The sequence below is a fragment of the Saccopteryx bilineata genome, chromosome 4, assembly GCF_036850765.1.
Source record: "Saccopteryx bilineata isolate mSacBil1 chromosome 4, mSacBil1_pri_phased_curated, whole genome shotgun sequence".
NCBI classification, from domain to species: Eukaryota; Metazoa; Chordata; class Mammalia; order Chiroptera; family Emballonuridae; genus Saccopteryx; species Saccopteryx bilineata.
Window position 1 is genome coordinate 206,222,256 of NC_089493.1, and position 24,268 is coordinate 206,246,523.

The window sequence follows — 24,268 nt, forward strand, 5'->3', positions numbered from 1 at the left end:
ATTATTAATTGGACATTTACAACACTAGGTTTAAATTCACATATTCATATGTATTCATTGAATGCCTACTATGTGCTGTGCATTGTGCTGTAAGAAGCCTAAATAAATGTGTGAAAAATTGTAAACAGAAAACTTTAGGAATCTTTTCCCCCCTGAATGTTGTAACCTCATATGAACCTTTTCGTGAATAAGAAACATGTTTTTAAGAGTAGAATTTTGGCAGACACGCCCATTTGGCTGTAATTGGCATATGTAGATCAGTGTATTATGATATATGTACTCAACAGTGGAGTGTTTCTAGATACATGTCTCTAAGGATCATTAACATCTCTGAATATATCACTGGAAAAAGATCTATTGTTTATTATCCTGATAAATGCAAACTTAAACCTCATTTCACTTTTTAGACTCAGTAATTAAGTTTTAGAAAAGCAATAAGTTATTAATTCTGGTTTTTAAAAAAAGCAAAACAATTGGCTTCTCCCAGCATAATTTATTTCTATTTGTGTCAGTTGAATTTTGGTGAAAAGGGGTTTTTACATTAAGTGGTCTCTGGTTAATAATTTTCATGCCAAGCTACGCATCTAAACTCTTTGGCACTAGCTTCAGAAATGTTGTGTACTTAAATGGCACCAGTCTGTTTATTTAGAGAGAAAATTGGAAGGTAACAGGCATCCAAATACTTAAGTTATTTTAAATGTTTGCTTCTCTGTGTGCAACAGGTGTGTTTACCCAATTTAGTTTAATTCAGCAAATATTGATTGAGGCACCTAGTGTGGAATATTTGTATTCTGTTAAAAACACATATACTGGCCCTGGCCGGTTGGCTCAGCGGTGGAGCGTCGGCCTGGCGTGTGGGGGACCCGGGTTCGATTCCCGGCCAGGGCACATAGAAGAAGCGCCCATTTGCTTCTCCACCCCGCCCCTCTCCTTCCTCTCTGTCTCTCTCTTCCCCTCCCACAGCCAAGGCTCCATTGGAGCAGAGATGGCCCGGACTCTGGGGATGGCTCCTTGGCCTCTGCCCCAGGCACTGGAGTGGCTCTGGTCACGGCAGAGCGACGCCCCGGAGGGGCAAAGCATAGCCCCCTGGTGGGCAGAGCATCGCCCCTGGTGGGCGTGCTGGGTGGATCCCGGTCGGGCGCATGCGGGAATCTGTCTGACTGTCTCTCCCTGTTTCCAGCTTCAGAAAAACAAACAAACAAACAAACAAACAAAAAAAACACATATACTGGCCCTGGCCAGTTGGCTCAGCAGTAGAGTGTTGGCCCGGCATGTGGAAGTCCCGGGTTCGATTCCTGGTCAGGGCACATAGGAGAAGTGCCCATCTGCTTCTCCACCCTTCCCCCTCTCCTTTCTCTCTGTCTCTCTCTTCCTCTTCCGCAGCTGAGGCTCCACTGGAGCAAAGTTGGCCCGGGCGCTGAGGATGGCCCCATGGCCTCCTCCTCCGCCTCAGGCGCTGGAATGGCTTCAGCCACAACAGAGCAACGCCCCAGATAGCAGAGCATCGCTCCCTAGTGGGCATGCTGCGTGGATCCTGGTTGGGCACATGCGGGAGTCTGACTGCCTCCCCACTTCTAATTTCGGAAAAATACAATAAAAAACAAGCAAATAAACAAAAACACGTATCCTTCTGGACAGAAAGAAAATATCTCGAATTAGTGTGTATCTCTACTTGGAAGTATATACCAGCACTAAAAACTCAATAAATTTTATTGTCATCAGAAATGTTACCTTATGAATTGTCTCTGTGGTTTACTTAGCTCCTGTGGCCAGGTCATAGCCAGCAGGAAATATCTCACTCCATTTTTTTTATGGGAAGTGGTTGTATGAATTTAATGCCTCCTACTCATCTAAAGGTTTGGTCCAGTTGGGTTTTAAGCGCAGATCCCAGGCAGGTCCCCTGAGTGCAGATCCTCTGGAGCAGGGGTCCCCAAACTTTTTACACAGGGGGCCTGTTCACTGTCCCTCAGACCATTGGAGGGCCGCCACATACAGTGCTCCTCTCACTGACCACCAATAAAAGAGGTGCCCCTTCCAGAAGTGTGACGGGGGGCTGGATAAGTGGCCCCAGGGGCCACAGTTTGGGGACGCCTGCTCTGGAGGTTCTGTCATAATTGGTATGATGAGATGGACCCTTGGACTCTATATTTAGAACTCTAAATCTGAAACATATCCAATTTAGAAAACATTGCTCAATTTCAATTCTTGACATTTTACAGAAGGAAAAACAGAATCAGGGAGATTGTGATTTGTTTGAGCTCATTATGTGAGTTCAGTTATAAGGATGTATCATCCTCAAGTTCTGTTGTGTTTCCTGTATTGATTATATTAATTAATTGGATTAATCTTATCCTCCCTTTAATGGCCTTAATTATTTGTGGTTTTCACAGATATAGTTAAGGTTGGTAAAGAGCATTTACTGTGTTAGTTATTTTCCTTTGAAATTCTTAGAGCTTTCCCCCAGAATGGACTAGTTAGCGAATATCCCTTGCCAGGTAGGGATATAGTGGGTTTCCTTTGATAGGAAAACACCTGTGTCCTTCATAAGTGGTTTTACATGTGCTTTGTAGGTGGTTCAGGTGAACAGGGGTTCTTGTGAGTGAATACATTTGTCATTTTCATGTGTTACTCTTGATTCTCAGTAATGTTTCGATGAAATTGAAAGATTGATACAGTGATTCTTGCTTGGTTATATTTTCAGTTCAGTGTTGTAACTTTTGTGAATTGACTTTACTTACTGTAGAGTGATCTGATTGTAACTGTGACTGGAAACAGTTATACTAGAGAAAGAAAGCTTTTCCTGTCTATTATAATAATTTTATTATTGCTAATAAAGTATTTTTGATATTGGTGAAGAAAAAGTACTTATTTAACCTGGTAATTACTTTGTTTTAATGTAATGATACAGTAGACTATAAAGTGTTCTTAAATGTATGATTTTAAAAAAAAGAACATTTGTTTTCCTAATGCTAACATTTGGACAATGTTATTCATTGTCCAAAATTTAAAACTATAGAAAAGCTCAAAATGGAAAATAATTTTAATTATCTAAATTTCACCACCTGAAAATCATTGTTGTTTAGGTATGTGGCCTTCCATGCTTTTTTTTTTAATTAGGGTGACATTAGTTAACAAAATTCTATAGGTTTTAGATGCACAATTCTTATGTATGTTATATTGTGTGTTCACCATCCCAAGTCAAGTCTCTTTCCATCAACACTTCCAGACTTAAAATTGTACACATGTAGTGATAAATCATTTGTGATTTCATTCCACTTCTGGAATAATAGTTATATTTCATAAAATACAAATTAGATCTACTACTTCATATTTTTCTACCTTTTAAATTCCATGTAATATCTCCTCTTTTAATAATTTTTTTCTCTTCTTGAACTTTAAATTTTGTGGGTTTTTTTCCTTCCATACTTAAACTATCTTTAAGACTACTTTGTTATTCAGGAGATTATTTTCCTTCAGTAAAATATACTTAATATACAAAAACTCCCCAAGAAATCTAGATACCAGTACTGGACAGAATTCTGCAAAAATGAAGTAAATAGAACATCTTCAATTTCAAAAAGAAGATAAAATAAGCTAACATGAAAGCTCTCCTATACACAGCACTTAGAGGACAAATGGGGTATGATTCCACTTATACGAGGAACCTGGAATGCACACATTGATAGAGACACAAAGGAGAATGAGGCCACGGGGGCTGGGGTGGGAGTGGGTAGTTATATTTCTAATGGGTATGGAGATTCTGTCTTGGGGTGATGAAAAATTTCTACAAGTAGATAGTGGTTATGGCTTCACATCATTGAGAATGTGCTTAATACCACTGAATTAGACATCTAAAATGGTAAATTGTATTTATTTACTTATTTATATAGAACCCCACAGTTATTTTAAAGATACTTTAAGTATGTCAAGCTGACGTCGATACGAATAACCATTGTCTCTAACAATTGCCAAGAACAATTTTGATATTTAAGATCCAATTACTTATCATTCAGTCTGAAAATACCTTCTCCATTAATTGCAGTGTTTCCCCCTCATGTTAGCACTTTCTTGCATGCGGCCAGGAGATTGTGATCTGAAGGGGCCCACCCACTCGCTATAATTTAGCAACGTGTCGATCGTTATGTCAAAGTATCAAGATCTCATAAAATCAAACTCTTGTTCAAATTTTTATGAAAATGTTCTTGATATTTGAAGCTGATTCAAGATAGTAAAAATTTATTTCCTCCATTAATGCTTTGTTAAGCCTTGTTGACCTATATAAGGGCTATAGGCAAGGAGGGAATGGTGGGATTAGAAAGATTAGTCAGCTGCCTCTCCTAAAAATATCAGAGTAATTTTTTTTTCTTAATCACATAACTTTAACCTGTCTACTCAGAGCAAACTAACTCTAAGATAAAACTTAATGCATTTTATGTTACATTTGAATATAAATATGGACAAAATGATAACATGTTCTGGAATTCTTTAAATCTCTAAAATATTTCAACATTCAAAAGATTTCAGAATCATTGTTCAGTAATATGCCTTGCAAATACTCATTGAGTTAACAAAAAAATATACTTTTGTTCAATTCTATCCTACTTTACTCCAAAAACTTATTTTAGGCAGTTTATTGGGGTATGTACAATAGAGAAAGATACTATAAGAGTAATATGGTATTCAGAGACATTGAATCAAAGAGAAATAGAAACATAAGATAAAGTCAAGGTTGCTACTTGGTAATATAAAATATACAATTGTTTCCTAGTAACAAAGATGAAAAGGAAAATGTGTTTAGTGATAAAATTCTGTCCATCGGAATCATATATAGTCATTATATTGTTGAAATTTATTGAAAAAATAAACATGCCATATAGTTCTTAAGAGAAGTTACCAGAAAATATTTTTTCAGCAACAGTTCACCCACTACAAATGTGGACTCCCCCTCCAAACGCGAACTTCCCCTGGGGCCTTGGTCTGGTTAACGAGCCCTCGTTTCTTCAGCACCTCATCAGCAGCATCTCTACTTTATGATCAGGTGCAGTGGAAAAACAGAACTGTAAGAGAAAATGTGTCGGCTCTAAATGCAGTGGCTTTCCAGCTGTCCTACAGGGTGTTTTTTTGTTTTGTTTTGTTTTGTTTTTGTATTTTTCTGAAGCTGGAAACGGGGAGAGACAGACAGACTCCCGCATGCGCCCGACCGGGATCCACGCGGCACGCCCACCAGGGGGCAACGCTCTGCCCACCAGGGGGCGATGCTCTGCCCCTCTGGGGCATCACTCTGTTGTGACCAGAGCCACTCTAGCGCCTGGGGCAGAGGCCAAGGAGCCATCCTCAGCGCCCGGGCCATCTTTGCTCCAATGGAGCCTCGCTGCGGGAGGGAAAGAGAGAGACAGAGAGGAAGGAGAGGGGGAGGGGTGGAGAAGCAGATGGGCGATTCTCCTGTGTGCCCTGGCCGGGAATCGAACCCGGGACTTCTGCACGCCAGGCCGACGGTCTACCACTGAGCCAACCGGCCAGGGCCTGTCCTACAGGTTTGATGAGTCTTGCAAAGCCCTGGAGAGGGAAGGGGGCCAAATAGCGCTGGGGTTCTAACCAAGTCAGCATTCTTTTGATCTCATCTGCAGAGTGAATTTCTTTGTAAAATATCATTTGACAAAGGATTTAAGAGCTAATAAGATATTTGAAAACCCCAAGTAGAGTTGGGACCATTGCTTAATAAAAGTACATCTAAGATCCTCTGAACTCTGGCCTGGCCCCTGCAGGACAGAAACGCTGAGACACTGCAGGCCCCTGACCCCAGGAGGCTGCTAGACTCGGGTGTTGGTGCTGTGTGCATAGAGCCAGCCGTCCACACCTGTCTACAGATTAAATTTTATTTATAGTGCTTGATGTGTTTATGGTTTCTATTTTATGTTAAACTTTTAAATCCATATAAATTTACTTTGGAAATTCAGTTTGAGTAGGGGCACATCTTTATTTTTTTCTGAAATTACCAATTAGCTAGCATCTTTTTTTATTATTATTAATTGAGCATTTATCTTTTCTCTCTGATTTGAAGCTCACTTTTGAGTATCTTCCCAAGAGCATTCTCCAATTCCTGAAATTGTCAAGGAGACCACTCTGTTACTAGGGTTTCTAGAAATCAGTTAACTATAACACTTAAACTATCGCATTGAATTGTTTCTTGAGAATCATAGCCCCCCCCCAAATATTTGCCTTACTCGAGCTATTTTATTATCAGCTAAAAATTTATTCTTTTTGTCAGCTCACAACCTGTCAGGAGTAAAACCAGTCGATGTTAAATGGGGATCAAAGATGATTCTAATGAATTTAGCATAGTTACAAAAATGGTAAAGTTTAATTTTCTTGCTTTGTCGTAGAGGATATATTAGTAAACCTTGAAAATTGAGGTGTAACAGTATTTGAGCTTTGAAAAAGTAGCCAGAATGCTCCTAAGCTAACAACATTCCATAAAATTATGTTGTGTAGTTAATTGATTTTAAAACGGATGAGTTTGACAGCAATGTTAGTTAAACCGTATCAAGTTCGTCATAGGTGCTGTAATTCATTACAGGTTCTAAATGCAACTGATCTCTAGAGCAGTTCTCTGAAGGCTTCATAATCTGTGGGGAAAACATTGTACTTGGTCTCTCCTGCCCTGTGCTGGGCTCCAGCCACACGATGATTAAGGCTCGATTTCTCCAGAAATTAAAGACGCATTATTCTTCTGTAGGTCACATGTCAACTGTTATAACAAAACTACATTGATGAGGGTATTTCACTGAGAAAATAGTTACCAGAATTCACAAAGCTGGCTAGCATATTGAAAATCTGAATTGAGTGAGTGTTGCTTAATTATTTTTTCCTCAGGTTCTTTTTGTACTAAATAGGTGTTTTTCCAAACGTGATCTAGAAATCAAAGGTGTTTTGTTGTCACAGGGTGCTCCAGGAGAAGTTGTAGGGATTCATGGTTAAATGTAAGAGAAATGCTGTGCACAGATCCTTCTCAGGAAATGCACAGTGTGTAGCAGGATCTTAAAGGGTCTAAGACGGGTCCCCAAACTACGGCCCCGCGGGCCGCATGTGGCCCCCTGAGGCCATTTATCCGGCCCCACCGCACACCCGGAAGGGGCACCTCTTTCATTGGTGGTCAGTGAGAGGAGCATAGTTCCCATTGAAATACTGGTCAGTTTGTTGATTTAAATTTATTTGTTCTCTATTTTAAATATTGTATTCGTTCCCATTTTGTTTTTTTACTTTAAAAAAAGATATGTGTAGTGTGCATAGGGATTTGTTCATAGTTTTTTCATAGTCCGGCCCTCCAACGGTCTGAGGGACAGTGAACTGGCCCCCTGTGTAAAAAATTTGGGGACCCCTGGTCTAAGAAGTCTTACAGGAAAGAAACCCTTATATTTTTTGGACCCATTTCTTTATATCTCCAGGAATTGTGTCCCATGAAATTATAGGAGCTTATATTATGTACCTTGAGGTTAATAAACCTCTATAGTTCTAGTTTTTGTGAAAAAGTTTTATTTTGTTATTTTAACATGGTGCTTTAATTTGTAGTATCAGTTAAGGAAATACTGGAAAAAGCCTTAAATTATACACTATCCTAGTACTTAGGGATTTTAAACACAGTGATGTAGAGAAGCACTGTTTTCCCCTGTGAGTGAGTTTTGTCCCAGCACTTTGCTTTGAAATGAATGGTCAGCCCTGGCCGTTGGCTCAGTGGTAGAGCGTCGGCCTGGCATGCAGGAGTCCCAGGTTCGATTCCCAGCCAGGGCACACAGGAGAAGCTCCCATCTGCTTCTCCACCCCTCCCCCTCTCCTTCCTCTCTGTCTCTCTCTTCCCCTCCTGCAGCCAAGGCTCCATTGGAGCAAAAGTTTGCCCGGGCGCTGAGGATGGCTCTGTGGCCTCTGCCTCAGGCGCTAGAATGGCTCTGATTGCGGCAGAGCAACACCCCAAGATGGGCAGAGCATCGCCCCCTGGTGGGCGTGCTGGGTGGATCCTGGTCGGGCGCATGCGGGAGTCTGTCTGACTGCCTCCCCGTTTCCAGCTTTGGAAAAATACAAATGAATGGTCAGAAGAAGGCAGAGTCTGAAGTTTCTTTTCCTTTCAGGAGCTCTGTCCAGTACTCAGATTCTTCTATCCAGAACATTTCTACAAGGTGCAGTTTGATATCAGGCACTCTTTATATCAAATACATGTTTTCTTTTGTTTAATGTAATTTCAGCTGTGATTGCCTCAAAGTGTATAGACTCTTAAGGATCTTTCATATTTGTTATTCAGAAAATAATACCTAGTTGCCTAATAATGACGCTCAGAGGAAAATTGGTCTTCATCTCATTTGTAGGATGGGTGCTGCAGATAATATATATAAAGGACAGAGTACATTTATGGAAGAACTGACTGACACAGCAGAAATAATAAGAAAAGCAACATCACAGTCCTTGGTTATCGTGGATGAATTGGGGAGAGGGACGAGCACCCACGATGGCATCGCTATTGCTTATGCTACACTTGAGCATTTTATTAGAGATGTAAGTATCATGCATATTTTTTGTTCATATTGGTACATACTGTACAAATTGTTTTCCTGACTTCAGTTTCTAAATATTCAAAATTATCTTTAATTGTTACAGTTGACACTATTCCTACAATTTATTATTCGAATGCCATACATTGATCACATTGATGTAGTATAGATCGGCCCTAAATAATGTTTGAAATTTTTTGATGTACCCCCTGCCAATAATTCCATGCAGAATTGTACCTTATTTTTCATGGCAACCTCTGTGTCAAGCGCAGGGATCACCCACCTGCAACCCAATCCTTGAGGTGAGAACAGAAAGAAGATAGTGCCATTTTTACCCTATCACATACTTTTTGCAACAATATCCTTAAAGATCTTGATATAAGGTCTTTGATCTCATGTTTTGTGCCTTCTGTGTTTCAATAACATCCCTGCTACATGCATATCTGTTTTCAGAGTGTATTTCTAAGCATCTCAGTGTGAAATGTTGATAATGTCAAACCTTCAATCTCTGTCATCTCCCATCAAACTCTCACCTTTTATCTACTTTCCCTGCCTTGTTCATTTTAGTCTCTCCCATTTTTTCCCTCCTGTTCTATCACCTTCCCCAGAGCCTGTCTCCTCTTCAGTTTTTCTTTTTCTATCTTGTTTTCCACTTTCTTACTCTTTTGTCTCTGTGTCTTCCCCTCTTCCTTAAATATTTTTACTGATATAAATATTTTTTTTGCAAAAAAATGTAATGTAAAAGTAAAATCCTTTTTTCTTTAAACTTTGGTGGCCTTCAATTTTGTGTTTAAACAGATTACATATGTAATTATTGGTGATATGTTTTCTACTTTGAAATAAATACTTTATCTTTAAAAAGAAATTCTTTATTTACAAAAAGATATAGCTCAGAAATTTTCCTTTAATTATTATAGAAGGCATATATCATAAGTTTAGAAAAAGTCCTATCAAACACATTTTAAACATTCACTTAACCTTCAGGAACGAAGTGTGACAGAACTGAATTTGCTACCTTTGAGTTTGATTTTACTATTTCTGCTCTGCATCGTTTCCTATGACTGAATAACATATTACTCCAAAGCTTAGCGGCTTAAAACAACAATAATCATTTATTACCTCTCACAGCGTCTGGAGATGAGGAATTAGGGGCCAGCTTAGCTGGGTGGTACAGTGGTACCTTGAGATACGAGTTTAATTCATTCTGTAATCGAGTTCGTAAGTCAGTTAACTCGTATATCAAATTTCTACCATTTAAACTACAGTGGTACCTTGAGATATGAGTTTAATTTGTTTTGTAATTCAGCTAGTAAGTCAGTCAACTCGAATATCAAACAAATTTCTCCCATTTAAAATAACTGAAATAGATTTAATCTGTTCCAGCCCTGTGAAACATCCCCAAACCATCCTCAATTATGAAAAAAGATGTGTTTTTAATTAAAAAACACACATGTAGGCCCTGGCCGGTTGGCTCAGTGGTAGAGCGTCGGCCTGGTGTGCAGGAGTACCGGGTTCAATTCCCGCCCAGGGCACACAGGAGAAGCGCCCATCTGCTTCTCCACCCCTCCCCTCTCCTTCCTCTCTGTCTCTCTCTTCCCCTCCCGCAGCCAAGGCTCCATTGGAGCAGGATTTGCCCGGGCGCTGAGCATGGAATCCATGGCCTCTGCCTCAGGCGCTAGAATGGCTCTGGTTGCAACAGAGCGACGCCCCAGATGGGCAGAGCATCGCCCTATGGTGGGCATGCCGGGTGGATCCCGGTCGGGCGCATGCGGGAGTCTGTCTGACTACCTCCCCGTTTCCAGCTTCAGAAAAATACAAAAAAAAAAAAAAAAAAAGAAGAAACACACCTGTATACTTTACCAATGCATAACAAAATATATGAAATAAAGGAAAAAAGTGTTATTTAGTACTGTATTCTTACCTTGGAGACAGACGAGTGCAGCTAACGGAGGTGAATGGCAGAGGAGGAGGGAGGAGAAGGGATGCAGGCACTGTAGACACGTAAACTAAAACTGCACTTTCTTAACACTAAATGTAAACTAAAACTACATTTTCTTTCTTTTTTTTTTTTAGATTTTTTTAATTCATTTTAGGGGGGGGAGAGAGAGAGAGAGAGAGAGAGAAGGGGGAGGAGCAGAAAGCATCAACTCCCATATGTGCCTAGACGAGGCAAACCCAGGGTTTTGAACCGGCAACCTCAGCGTTTCCAGGTTGACGCTTTATCCATTGCGCCACCACAGGTCAGGCCGCATTTTCTTTACTTTAAACAAAACTAAAACTGCACTTTCTTTACTTAAAATGAAACCACGAAAACTTAATTGTAAAAAAATGCACTTTCTTAACTTTAAACTTAACCTAAGCTTAACATTACATATTTTTCATTTAATCATCACCTGTTTTTGCCTTTTTGGCACTTTCACTTGCAGGACTTTTGAATAAAAATCTATCCAAAGAGGTTTGCTTTTGCCTGCCTTTTAAAATGTTACGGAAATGTGACAAACAAGTGTCATTCAGAAATGCTGAAGCAAGACCAGCTGAAACTTTTTCTGGGTGTTTCTTTTCAGTGAAACTTGAAAGCTTCTCCCACATTGCCAGCATGTCTTTCATTTCACTTGTAGAAATCACTTCCTCTGACTCTACCTCCTCCTCACTACTACTCTCTTGCAGAAGCTCTGTATGTTGCATCATCTGTAGCTCCTTCAACTCCTCAGTTGAGAGTTCCTCCTCATGTTCCTCCATGAGCTCATTTACATCACCCTCATCTACCTCCAGACCCATAGACTTTCTGAGGGACATAATCTCCTCCAATGCTTCTACCTTGGTCTTGGTCTCTGGTTCGAATCCTTCGAAGTTCCTGTCTGCAACAATATTAGGCCATGACTTTTTCCATGCCAAGTTCAAGGTTCTTCTTGTAACCTCTTGCCATGCCAAATCAATAATGCGTAAGCATATCACGATGTTGTAGTGATCTTTCCAAAACTCTCGAAGGGTTGGATTTGTATTCTCAGTCACCTCAAAGCAGCGGTGGAACAAGTGCTTCGTGTAAAGCTTTTTAAAGTTGGAAATGACCTGCTGAACCATAGATTGCAAGATTGAAGTCGTGTTGGGTGGGAAGTAGAGGACTTTCATGAATTTGAACTCATCAAGAATGTCATTGTCAAGACCAGGTGGGTGGGCTGGAGCATTTTCAAGGATTAGTAGTGCTTTCACCAGGAGTTTATTTTCTTGAAGATATTTCTTCACTGCAGAACCAAAGTGAGATTTATCTATTCAATAAAAAACTGCCCTGTAACCCATGCCCTAGCCTTGGCACGCCACATAACCTGCAGTTTTTCTTTAAGAATCTTGTGAATCTTAAAGGCTCAAGGATTTTTGGAATGATACACTAGCAGTGGCTTTACTTTACAGTCACCGCTGGCATTTGCACACAATGCAAGGGTCAGACAGTCCTTCATGGGTTTATGGCCTGGCAGCTTCTTCTCCTCTGCAGTGATGAAAGTCCTCAGGGGCATTTTTTTTCCAAAACAATCCTGTTTCGTCAATTGAACACTTGTTGGGGATGTAGCCTTCCTTTGCGATAAGCGCAGCAAAACATGCGATGTACTCCTCAACTGCCTTAACGTCAGCACTCGCAGCTTCACCATGCCTCACCATGTCTCACCACTGAGTGGATGCCAGATCTCTTCTTGAAATTTTCAAACCAACTGTGACTTGCCTTAAATGTATCTTCTGCTGCCTCTTTTGAGGTTGATGGTTCTTTCTTCTTCAAGTTGCCATAAATAATACATGTTTTTTCGCATATTACAGTCTCCGTCACTGTATCTCCTGCCAGCTCTTTCTCTTTCACCCACACCAGCAGAAGCTTCTCCATTTCTTCATATATATTTGTTCTTAACTGGGACAGAATTGTAGTTCCTTTTGCTGTATTTGTGCTTTTGATGGCATCCTTTTGTTTAAGGATGGTACAAATTGTAGATGTATTGCGGTCGTACAGCCTTGCCAGTTCAATCACTTATATACCACGGTCATGTTTTTCTATTATTTCTTGCTTTACTTCTATCGACATCATTCTCTTCTTCTCATCACTGTCCTTTACGCTCACTTTCTTTGGCCCCATGATAGCACACAAAAAAAGTTAGTAAAAAATGCAAAAATGATGCAAGAACGAGTACAGCGCACAAGATTCGACTTGATTCTGCAGGTAACACGTGAGAAAGAATGAGATGCTGGTGTTGTGCTGCTGATACCAGACCCGTGTGCCAATGTGCCAACTAGCAGCAGCTTCCCAAATCACGACTCCTATCTCAGAATTTTGCTATGATCTGAAACAAAACTACAGACCAAGTGGCAGCTCATATCTTAAAAATATGTTGGTCTGCTCGTATCTCAAGGCACCACTGTATTATCTCATGGTGTCTCCTTAGATGGCTGTCAAGTAGCCACCAGGGCTGGAGTTATCCAAAGGCCTGCCTGGGGCTGGAGGTTTCTCTTGCAATGTAGCTCACTGACAAGGCCAGCAGGTTGGTGCTGGTGGTGTCCAGGACCCTCAGCTCCTTCCCACGGGCTGCTTCAGTGTCCCTACAGTGTGCGCCTGCTTCCCCCTGAGGAAGCAGTCCAGGAGATCAAGGCAGAAGGAGCAGTGCTTATGTCCCAGCTGCAGGAGCCGCACACTGCCACTGCCACTGCCACTGTAGTGTGTAGATATACAGGCCAGCTCTGATTCATGTGGGAAGAGACCATGAGAAAGCATAAACACTGAGAGGTAAAGTTGTGGGGGGCCACGTTGGCGGCCTGCTATCAGAAGCAGTTTGGTTCACTTAAGAACCTTCAGGAACAGCCTGACCTGTGGTGGTGCAGTGGATAAAGTGTCGACCTGGAATGCTGATGTTGCTGCTTCAAAACCCCGGGCTTGCCTGGTCAAGGCACATATGGGAGTTAATGCTTTCTGCTCCCCCCCCTTCTCTCTCTCTCTCTCTCTCTCTTTCTCTCTCCTCTCTAAAATGAATAAAGTCTTTAATAAATAAATAAGAACCGTCAGGAACAAACTATGACAGAATTGACTGTGTCATTTCTCCTTTTGCATATTTTAAATGTTAATGAAGAAACTTATTTTTAGATAAAATTTACCTTACAGGTAAGTCATTAAAGAGAATTCTTTTGGAACAACATTCTCCCACCTTTTTACAAATTAAAATACTTGTTTTCCTGGTGTCTTTTGGTTACTGAGATGGGGAAGAGCAGTCAGGGAAGAGGAACGGGGAGGCTGAATTGCTGCCGGGGCAGCGCTGTGCACGGCCTTGGTCCTCTGGCTGGGAGTGCGGTCCGCTCAGGGAAGGGGTGACTTGGGGAGATGCTCCAGGGAAGATATGAACAGCAGCTTGTCAAAGAAACCCTGCCTTAACAGGGTTAATTTTTAATTATTTTAAGAGGGAAGGCCCACCCTCTGACTTTTTATAAAGTGAAGGCAGGTAAATCAAAATTAGAGTTCTTCAATTTAATTACCCTCTTCTACCAAGTTTTAAACCATAATTTGGTATTAAGTTCCTTCAAATAGGGATTTCTATAATGCCTAATAATGTGTGGTTTAAAATAATGCTTATTAAAGAATCCATAGAATCCATACTGATATCAACAAAAAACCAAAATTTAAAATAGTGGGAGTATGGTGGGAGAAGGGAATGCACTATTTATAGAATGCCAACTAATAATTATGTTTTTGTGTGTGTGTGTGTGTTTATGTTTTTTTTTTTAAATAAATTTTTATTAATGGTAATGGGATGACATTAATAAATCAGGGTACATATATTCAAAGAAAACATGTCTAGGCTATTTTGTCATTAAATTATGTTGCATACCCCTCGCACAAAGTCAGATTGTCCTCCGCCACCCTCTATCTAGTTCTCTGTACCCCTCCCCCTCCCACTAACTCTCTCCCTCCCTCCCTCCCATGTCCTCCCTCTCCCCACCCCTGGTAACCACCACACTCTTGTCCATGTCTCTTAGTCTCGTTTTTATGTTCCACCAATGTATGGAATCATGTAGTTCTTGTTTTTTTCTGATTTACTTATTTCACTCCGTATAATGTTATCAAGATCCCACCATTTTGCTGTAAATGATCTGATGTCATCATTTCTTATGGCTGAGTAGTATTCCATAGTGTATATGTGCCACATCTTCTTTATCCAGTCTTCTATTGAAGGGCTTTTTGGTTGTTTCCATGTCTTGGCCACTGTGAACAATGCTGCAATGAACATGGGGCTACATGTGTCTTCACGTATCAATGATTCTGAGGTTTTGGGGTATATACCCAGTAGAGGGATTGCTGGGTCATAAGGTAGTTCTATTTGCAGTTTTTTGAGGAACCACCATACTTTCCTCCATAATGGTTGTACTACTTTACAGTCCCACCAACAGTGAATGAGGGTTCCTTTTTCTCCACAGCCTCTCCAACATTTGCTATTACCCGTCTTGTTGATAATAGCTAATCTAACAGGGGTGAGGTGGTATCTCATTGTAGTTTTGATTTGCATTTCTCTAATAACTAATGAAGCTGAGCATCTCTTCATATATCTATTGGCCATTTGTATCTCTTCCTGGGAGAAGTGTCTGTTCATGTCCTCTTCCCATTATTTTATTGGATTGTTTGTTTGTTGTTGAGTTTTATGAGTTCTTTGTAAATTTTGGATATTAGGCCCTTATCTGAGCTGTTGTTTGAAAATATCAGTTCCCATTTAGTTGGCTGTCTGTTTATTTTGATATCAGTTTCTTTGCTGAGCAAAAACTTTTTATTCTGATGTAGTCCCATTCATTTATCTTTGCCTTCACTTCTCTTGCCATTGGAGTCAAGTTCATAAAATGTTCTTTAAAACCCAGGTCCATGATTTTAGTACCTATGTCTTCTTCTCTGTACTTTATTGTTTCAGGTCTTATATTTAGGTCTTTGATCCATTTTGAATTAATTTTAGTACACGGGGACAGGCTGTAGTCGAGTTTCATTCTTTTGCATGTGGCTTTCCAGTTTTCCCAACACCATTTGTTGAAGAGGCTTTCTTTTCTCCATTGTGTGTTGTTGGCCCCTTTATCAAAGATTATTTGACCATATATATGTGGTTTTATTTCTGGGCTTTCTATTCTGTTCCATTGGTCTGAGTGTCTATTTTTCTGCCAATACCATGCTATTTTGATTATCGTGGCCCTATAATATAGTTTAAAGTCAGGTATTGTAATGCCCCCAGCTTCATTCTTTTTCCTTAGGATTGTTTTGGCTATTCAGGGTTTTTTATAGTTCCATATAAATCTGATGATTTTTTGTTCCATTTCTTTAAAAAATGTCATAGGAATTTTGATGGGAATTGCATTAAATTTGTACATTGCTTTGGGTAATATGGCCATTTTGATTATATTTATTCTTCCTATCCAAGAACAAGGAATATTTTTCCATCTCATTGTATCTTTTTCGATTTCCCTTAACAATGCTTTGTAATTTTCATTATATAGGTCCTTTACATTCTTTGTTATGTTTATTCCTAGGTATTTTATTTTTTTTGTTGCAATCGTGAAGGGGATTATTTTTTTGAGTTCGTTTTCTAATATTTCATTGTTGGCATATAGAAAGGCTATGGACTTTTGTATGTTAATTTTGTATCCTGCGACCTTACTGTATTGGTTTATTGTTTCTAATAATCTTTTTGTGGAGTCCTTCGGGTTTTCGATGTATAGGATCATATCATCAGCAAAAAGTGATACCTTTACTTCTTCTTTTCCGATATGGATGCCTTTTATTTCTTTGTCTTGTCTGATTGCTCTGGCCAGAACTTCTAGCACCACGTTAAATAAGAGTGGAGAGAGTGGACAACCCTGTCTTGTTCCTGATTTAAGGTAGAAAGTCCTCAGTTTTATGCCGTTTAATATGATGTTGGCTGATGGTTTATCATATATGACCTTTATCATGTTGAGATATTTTCCTTCTATACCCATTTTATTGAGAGTCTTAAACATAAAATTGTGTTGTATTTTATCAAAAGCCTTTTCTGCATCTATTGATAAGATCATGTGGTTTTTGTTTTTTGTTTTGTTGATATGGTGTATTACGTTAACCGTTTTGCATATGTTGAACCATCCTTGAGATTCTGGGATGAATCCCACTTGATCATGATGTATTATTTTTTTAATATGTTGTTGTATTCGGTTTGCCAGTATTTTGTTTAGTATTTTAGCATCTGTATTCATTAGAGATATTGGTCTGTAGTTTTCTTTCTTTGTGCCATCCTTGCCAGGTTTTGGTATGAGGGTTATGTTGGCCTCATAAAATGTGTTTGGAAGTATTGCTTCTTCTTCAATTTTTTGGAAGACTTTGAGTAGAATAGGAACCAAGTCTTCTTTTAGAATTCACTAGTATAACTGTCTGGGCCTGGACTTTTATTTTTGGGGAGGTTTTTAATAGTTTTTTCTATTTCCTCCCTGCGGATTGGTCTGTTTAGGCTTTCTGCTTCTTCATGACTCAGTCTAGGAAGGTTGTATTGTTCTAGGAATTTATCCATTTCTTCTAGATTGTTGTATTTGATGGCATATAATTTTTCATAATATTCTACAATAATTCTTTGTATATCTATGATGTCTGTGGTGATCTCTCCTCTTTCATTTTGGATTTTATTTATTTGAGTCCTGTGCTTTTTTTCCTTGGTGAGTCTTGCCAAGGGTTTGTCAATTTTGTTGATCTTTTCAAATAACCAGCTCCTTGTTTTACTGATTTTTTCTATAGTTTTTCTGTTCTCTATTTCATTTATTTCTGCTCTGATTTTTATTATCTCCTTTTTTTGGCTGGTTTTGGGTTGTCTTTGTTCTTCTTTTTCTAGTTCCTTAAGGTGTGAAGTTAAGTGGTTTACTTGGGCTCTCTCTTGTTTGTTCATATAGGCCTGAAGTGATATGAACTTTCCTCTTATTACTGCTTTTGCTGCATCCCAGACATTCTGATATGTCGTATTTTCATTTTCATTTGTCTGTATATATCTTTTGATCTCTGTGCTTATTTCTTCTTTGACCCATTCATTTTTTAGAAGTATGTTGTTTAGTTTCCACATTTTTGTGGGTTTTTCCCCCTCTTTTTTGCAGTTGAATTCTAGTTTCAAGGCTTTATGATCAGAAAATATGCTTGGTACAATTTCAATTTTTCTAAATTTGCTGATATTGTCTTTGTGGCCCAACATATGGTCAATTCTTGAGAATGTTCCATGTACACTAGAGAAAAAGGTATACTCTGTCGCTTTGGGATGAAGTGTCCTGTAGATGTCTATCATATCCAGGAGTTCTAGTATTTCGTTTAAGGCCAGTATATCTTTATTGATTCTCTGTTTGGATGACCGATCTAGAGCCGTCAGCGGTGTATTTAGGTCTCCAAGTATGATTGTATTTTTGTCAGTTTTTGTTTTAAGGTCAATAAGTAGCTGTCTTATATATGTTGGTGCTCCTTGGTTTGGTGCATATATATTAAGGATTGTTATGTCTTCTTGATTCAACTTCCCCTTAATCATTATGAAATGACCATTTTTGTCTCTGAGTACTTTTTCTGTCTTGTAGTCAGCATTATCAGATATGAGTATTGCTACACCTGCTTTTTTTGGGGTGTTGTTTGCTTGGAGTATTGTTTTCCAGCCTTTCACTTTGAATTTGTTTTTATCCTTGTTGCTTAGATGTGTTTCTTGTAGGCAGCATATAGTTGGATTTTCTTTTTTAATCCATTCTGCTACTCAGTGTCTTTTTATTGGTAAGTTTAATCCATTTACATTTAGTGTAATTATTTACACTTGTGGGTTCCCTACTGCCATTTTATAAATTGCTTTCTGTTAGTTTTGTATCTTGTTTGATTCGTCTCTTTTGTTTTTCTATCATTTGTTTTTGTTTGTTTGTGTTCCATACTTCTTTCCTCTGTTGCTACCTTTTTTAAGTCAAGTGTTTTTGTGGTGGTTTTTTCAAGGGTGGTTACCATTAAGTAATGAAAAGGGTACCTACCATATTCATTGTAGTACCCTATCTTATGAGTATTTCTGCACTTCATCGTCCTTTGCTACTGTTAATCTCCATCCTCTCCCCCCTTTTTTTCCTTTGTTGTCACAGTTTAAGTTTGGTTTTATTGTGTTCTTGGTGGAGCTGTTACTTGTGGTGTTGTTTTCTTTTGTTCTTTGAATCTGGTTGGAAAACCCCCTTTAGTATTTCCTGGAGTGGGGGCTTTCTGCTGATAAATTCTCTCATCTTTTCTGTATTTGTGAATGTTTTTATATCTCCTTCGTACTTGAAGGATAGCTTTGATGGGCATAGTATTCTTGGCTGAAAGTTCCTCTCTTTCAGGGCTTTAAATATTGGGGTCCACTCTCTTCTAGCTTGTAGAGTTTCTGCTGAGAAATCTGATGATAATCTAATAGGCCTTCCTTTATATGTTGTACTCTTCTTTTCCCTGGCTGCCTTGAGAATTTTTTCTTTGTCATTGGTTTGTGTCATCTTTATTATGATGTGCCTTGGAGTGGGTTTGTTGGGGTTAAGAAAACTCGGTGTTCTGTTTGCTTCTTGAATTTGAGGCTTTAGTTCTTTCCACAGGCTTGGGAAGTTCTCGTCTATTATTTGTTTGAGTATATTCTCCATTCCATTTTCTTTCTCTTCTCCCTCTGATATACCTATTATTCTTATGTTATTCTTTCTGATGGAGTCAGACAATTCCTGTAGGGCTTTCTCGTTTTTTATTATTTTTGAGTCTCTTTCTTCTTCTCTCTGTTGTGCCTCAAGTTGTTTGTCTTCTATTTCACTTATCCTATCTTCAGTCTGGGCTGTTCTGTTAGCTAAGCTTGTTACCTCGTTTTTCAGCTCGTGATTTGAGTTTTTCATTTCTGTTTGATTTGTTTTTATAGTTTCAATTTCCTTGGTAATATATTCTTTGTGTTCATTGAGTTGTTTTTTGATCTCCCTAAATTGCCTTTCTGTGTTTTCTTGTATATCTCTGAGTATTTTTAAGATTTCTATTTTAAATTCTCTGTCATTTAGCTCCAAGGCTTCCAATATGTTAAGTCTTTTCTCCATAGATTTTTCCACATGTATTTGTGTTACCTCTCTTTCTTTTGTATCCATAATATTCAATTTCCTCTTTCTTATTGGCATCTGAGGGTGGTCTTGTTGATAGCACCAATTAGAATTAATAAAGAGTAAAAAGTAAAAAAAAAAAAAAAAAAGGTAAAACACCCCCCAAAAAATAAAACAGTAATAATTTATTATTTCCCCCTTTTTTCTTTCTTCTCTTTCCCTCCTCTCCCCTTCTCAGGGAAATATCGTGATGACCTGTGAATTATATTATGCTAAATGGAACAAAAACTGCCTATAATGGAGGGCCTGATTTGGGGTGAAGAGTTCAAGGGGCAAAAAAAGGGAGTAGGGACCTACTAAATGCAAAAAAAAAACAAAAAAGAAAATCTTAGACAAGCATAAGATGATTTGCTTGTAAGTGATGGTCGACTAAGAGATATAATGAGAGGGATAAGAGGGAACCAGAAAAAAGGAGGAAAAAAAAGAATAATAAAGAAGAAAAAAATAAAAATAATAAGTAAAAATCTGTTGTATTAAGTGGAGCGAAGACTAAATACAATGGAGACCTTGGGTTGGGAGAAATGCTAGTGAGTTATAAAGCAACGTAACAAGTACCCAAAATGCCACAAAAATAAACAAAAAAACAAAACAAAACAAAAAAACAAAAGCGAAAAGGAAAAATAAAGCCAAAAAAAAACCCTTGAGTCCCAAATTAACTAATTTGTTCGTGATTGAGGATTAAATGGGAAGAAGGTAAAATGAGAAAAGAATCAGCGAATAGAAAGGAAAAAATAAGAAAAAGAGAAAAACGAAGGAAGAAAAAAAAGGAAGAGAAAAAAACAAAATAAAGCAAAACAAAAAAAAAAACAAAAGAGGAGAGAGTGAGAGTTAAGTGTTTTGGAGTATAACCTTAAAGGAGGGTGAGGATGAAGAAGAGAAATAAAATGTAACACTCATGTGTAGTGTAGTTCAAGAAAAGGGAAGCATAAGATGGGCAGAGAAGGACCGAGGTGGAGGAAATAGAAATAATAATAATAAAGGCAATAAGATAGAAGAAACAAATAACAACAAAAAAAAAATTAGTGGAACAAGTTGTAAAGTCTGTGGATTTTTCTTGATTTTGAGAGGTTAACTTCTTCCTTTTTCTTTTCTCTCCCTCTTCCTGGTCAGTGACTCTGTACCCCAGGCTCTGCCCCTGTGTCACACTTACGTAGGGATTTGCAGTTGATGGGATTCTATGGCAATGTCATATAATTGGCTTTAGTCTTGCTGGTAGTCAAGGCTTGTTGGCGTTTGCAGGGTCCAACGATGAGAGAGTTTGCTTTCCTGGAGTCTCTCTCCTAGTCCCCCCTTCCTGAATTAGCAGCCTGGTGATCCAGCTATAAGGCTGCAACTGCTTCTGCCTGGGGAGTAAGAGGCTCAAAGAGCTGGGAAATGCCCACTCTATCCCCACTCAGCACAAGGCTTTGGGAAAGGCTCTGGCAGAGCCTCCAGTGTAATCAGGCAGGGGTGGGAGTCAATTGTTGTCAAGGTGACTGTTCAGCACCTAGCATTCAGTTGGACCACTCAACCCAGGCTTTCCACACTTTGTAGCCTGTTTTGGCTGGGAAGAAGAGGCACTAGCCTCTGCTTGCGACTAGTGTAGTATAGATCTTATTATCTGCCAAGTCCCTCTTGTTAGCGTTTATCCCTGAATATGGAGGCTCTATCAATCAGAAGTTGCCCCCGCCCCTTTAGCGAGAGGCACTAAAAAATATCACGCCTCTTGTCTTGGATCGCTGAACTAAGAGAGATCTTATCAATTAGAACCCGTGGGTGCGCAGATTTCATGGGTTAAGCTAATTTCAGTGATTGAGTCCGCAGCTGTGCTCCCGAAGGTATTTCAGGCTGCCTACGCGCCCCTCCCCCAACGCTTGATTGTTAGCTTGAATGGCTGGGTGAGGTGCCCCGCCCACGGAAAGAATCTCCCAAGTAGGGAAGACTGCCCTGGCACCTCTCCCGCTCCCTCCGCTGCTGGCGGCTGGGGCGCACCGGGCGCAGGATAATGGGGCACCCTGGGTGTGCGGGCCAGTAGGGCGCTCTAGGCGCATGGAATGCCCAGGGCACGCTTGCGAATGGGGTGCTCTGGACACCGGTGGCTGGGGACTCTCACTCGCAGTGCGCGGGCCGCTGGGAACGTTAGCGGTGCTCGCTCTGCAACTGGACTGGGCGCGCGCCGGCGCGCTCCCGAGTGTGGGCTGACTCACCACAGGCGCACTCCCTCTGCGGCTTGAATGAACGTCCCTGCGGTAGCTTCCTCCACACCCTCCTCTCTGATTCAAGTGATAACAGTCCTTTTGCTTTCAGTTTGTGTGGAACTCCGGAATGCTCCGAGGATAAATTTTTCTGTTTCTAGTTGATAAATTTGTTGTGATTTGGGGGAGATCTGTCGGACGCGCTGCTCACGGCGCCATTTCCGTGACGTCACTCCTAATAATTATGTTTACTAGACACTATAATAATACTTGATTGAGGCACTGATAACGAACAGGCAATAAAAGCTTTGGATGAAAGGTGGTTGGAGAGTCCAACCATCATCCACAAGGTGTTTATTAATTACAAAGGAAAAAGGTATCAGTACAATAAAGGACTCTTCTGGGCACCCACTTAAACCAAATAATCAAATTTAGTACCCCAATAATGGGTCAGATTGCCCAATGTGATGTACTGAAAATAGTACGTCACCTACATAGACATGTGATATTTTTGGCAATAAGGTTTAATCTGAATTTAATCAGGAGGAAACAATCAGTCAAGTCTAAATTGAGGGACATTGTGCAAAACAGCTCTCTTGGATATCTCAAAAATATTAATGCCATAAAAGACAAAAAAGAAAGGCTGGGGAACTCTTCGGGATTAATGGAAATTAAAGAGACATAACTCAGTGTACTAAATGATCCTTGATTAAGAAAAGAACATTTATAAAGAATATTAATGGGGCAGGTTGAGGGGAATTTATAGGCTGTGTGTTAGGATAGTAATATATCTGTTAAATTTCTTGAATGTAATAAATTTTATTCTGCTTATGTAGGAGATATTTTTCTTAAAATATAGAATCTTAAGTATTTAAGGATGAAGTGTCATGATATATGCAATCAATTTTCAAATGGTTTTGGAAAAGAGTGTGTGTGAGAGTATGCAGAGTGGGAAGGGAGGTAGGAGGGGAAAATATGGCAAAATATTGATGGTTGTCTAGATGAAAGGTGTATGAATGTTCATTTTACTTTTCTTGTAACATTAGTAGAAGATTTAAAAATTTAAAAACAAAATTAGAGAAAATGTTCAATTAAATAAAATTTTAAAATAACGTTTATTATGTGTCTTATTACTTTAGGTGAAATCCTTAACACTGTTTGTCACCCATTATCCGCCAGTTTGTGAATTAGAGAAAAGTTACTCACAGCAGGTGGGGAATTATCACATGGAATTCTTGGTCAGCGAGGATGAAAGCAAACAAGACCCAGGTATGGAACATTTCCTGTAATAGGTACGACTAGAATGTTGTTGGTTTTCATGTTTGATAAATTCAAGTGTATAGGAACATGAACTTACTGCCTTCTTTTTTTTTTTTTTTTAGTTAGTGAGACAGAGACAAGGACAGACAAGGACAGACAGAAAGGAAGAGAGATGAGAAGCATCAGTTCTTCGTTGAGGCACCTTAGTTGTTCATTGATTGCTTTCTCATATGTGCCTTGATGGGGCAGGGTTGGTGGTGCTTCAGCTGAGCCAGTGACCCTTTGCTCAAGCCAGCAGCCTTGGGCTCAAGCCAGTGTCCATGGGATCATGTCTGTGATCCCACACTCAAGCCGGTGACCCTCCACTCATCTGGTGAGCCCACGCTTAAGCCAGCAACCTTGGGGTTTTAAACCTGGGTCCTCTGCATCCCAGGCCGACACTCTATCCACTGTGCCACCGCCTGGTCAGGTGAACTTATTGCTTATTGATAATAAAAGCGTGAATGTTGATTGTTTATGACATGTATATAAATTAGTTTTTGCTAAGCTTTAGGTCAAATAGAATTCACTTTTATCCTTGCCATCTCTGAGTTTTCCCTGATATTTCGTATCTCATTTTTCATAAGAAGAGTGTGGGGTTAGGGGGATATTTCGGTTTTCCTCTTAGCTTCATCTTAGGAAAGATGCCCTAATACTGAAGTGCAGAATATGATCAGTTGTCTCTTAAAATGCTCAATATTTTCCCCAAAACATTATTTAACATTAATTACTTACTAAGAGCCGTGTTCTATATTGGACATGCTTTGTCTTAATTTGACAAGGAAACTGAACTTCAGATAGGTGCATTGGCTTGCGCATACCTACCACGTGAACTGAGCCTAGGATCCATGTCCTCTGTGGCAGGCTCTCTTCTGCTCTGCTGGAGCTGCTACGTGGGATCTACCAGATTCTCCCCAGCCTTTCCACTCACTGTTAGTGTCACAGAAATGAAGCATTTTATGAAAAAGAATACCATTTGCTGATAGAAACAAGTTCAGGTGCTGTGTGTAATGAAGTAGGTTTTAGCATCCTTTTTTTCCCTGTGGTAGTAATTTTTTAAAGCTACCAATTGTAGATCAGTGGTGGTCTACACAGTTGATGTGCTACAGTGGATAATCCATTATCCAA

The 24,268-nt window shown here is 39.5% G+C and overlaps 1 protein-coding gene across 3 annotated transcripts in view; it reads left to right on the plus strand.

Moving 5' to 3' along the window:
- MSH3 (mutS homolog 3) overlaps positions 1-24,268 on the plus strand; it is a 238,806-nt gene that overhangs the window by 204,230 nt on the left and 10,308 nt on the right. For 2 of the 3 annotated variants that reach the window (XM_066273683.1, XM_066273682.1), the window contains 2 exons: positions 8,358-8,544; positions 22,981-23,110. In XM_066273683.1, the coding sequence (XP_066129780.1) occupies positions 8,358-8,544; positions 22,981-23,110 (317 nt within the window). Of the gene's footprint in view, positions 1-8,357; positions 8,545-22,980; positions 23,111-24,268 lie in introns of those variants that run through there. The other variant, XM_066273684.1, reaches the window with a different exon arrangement.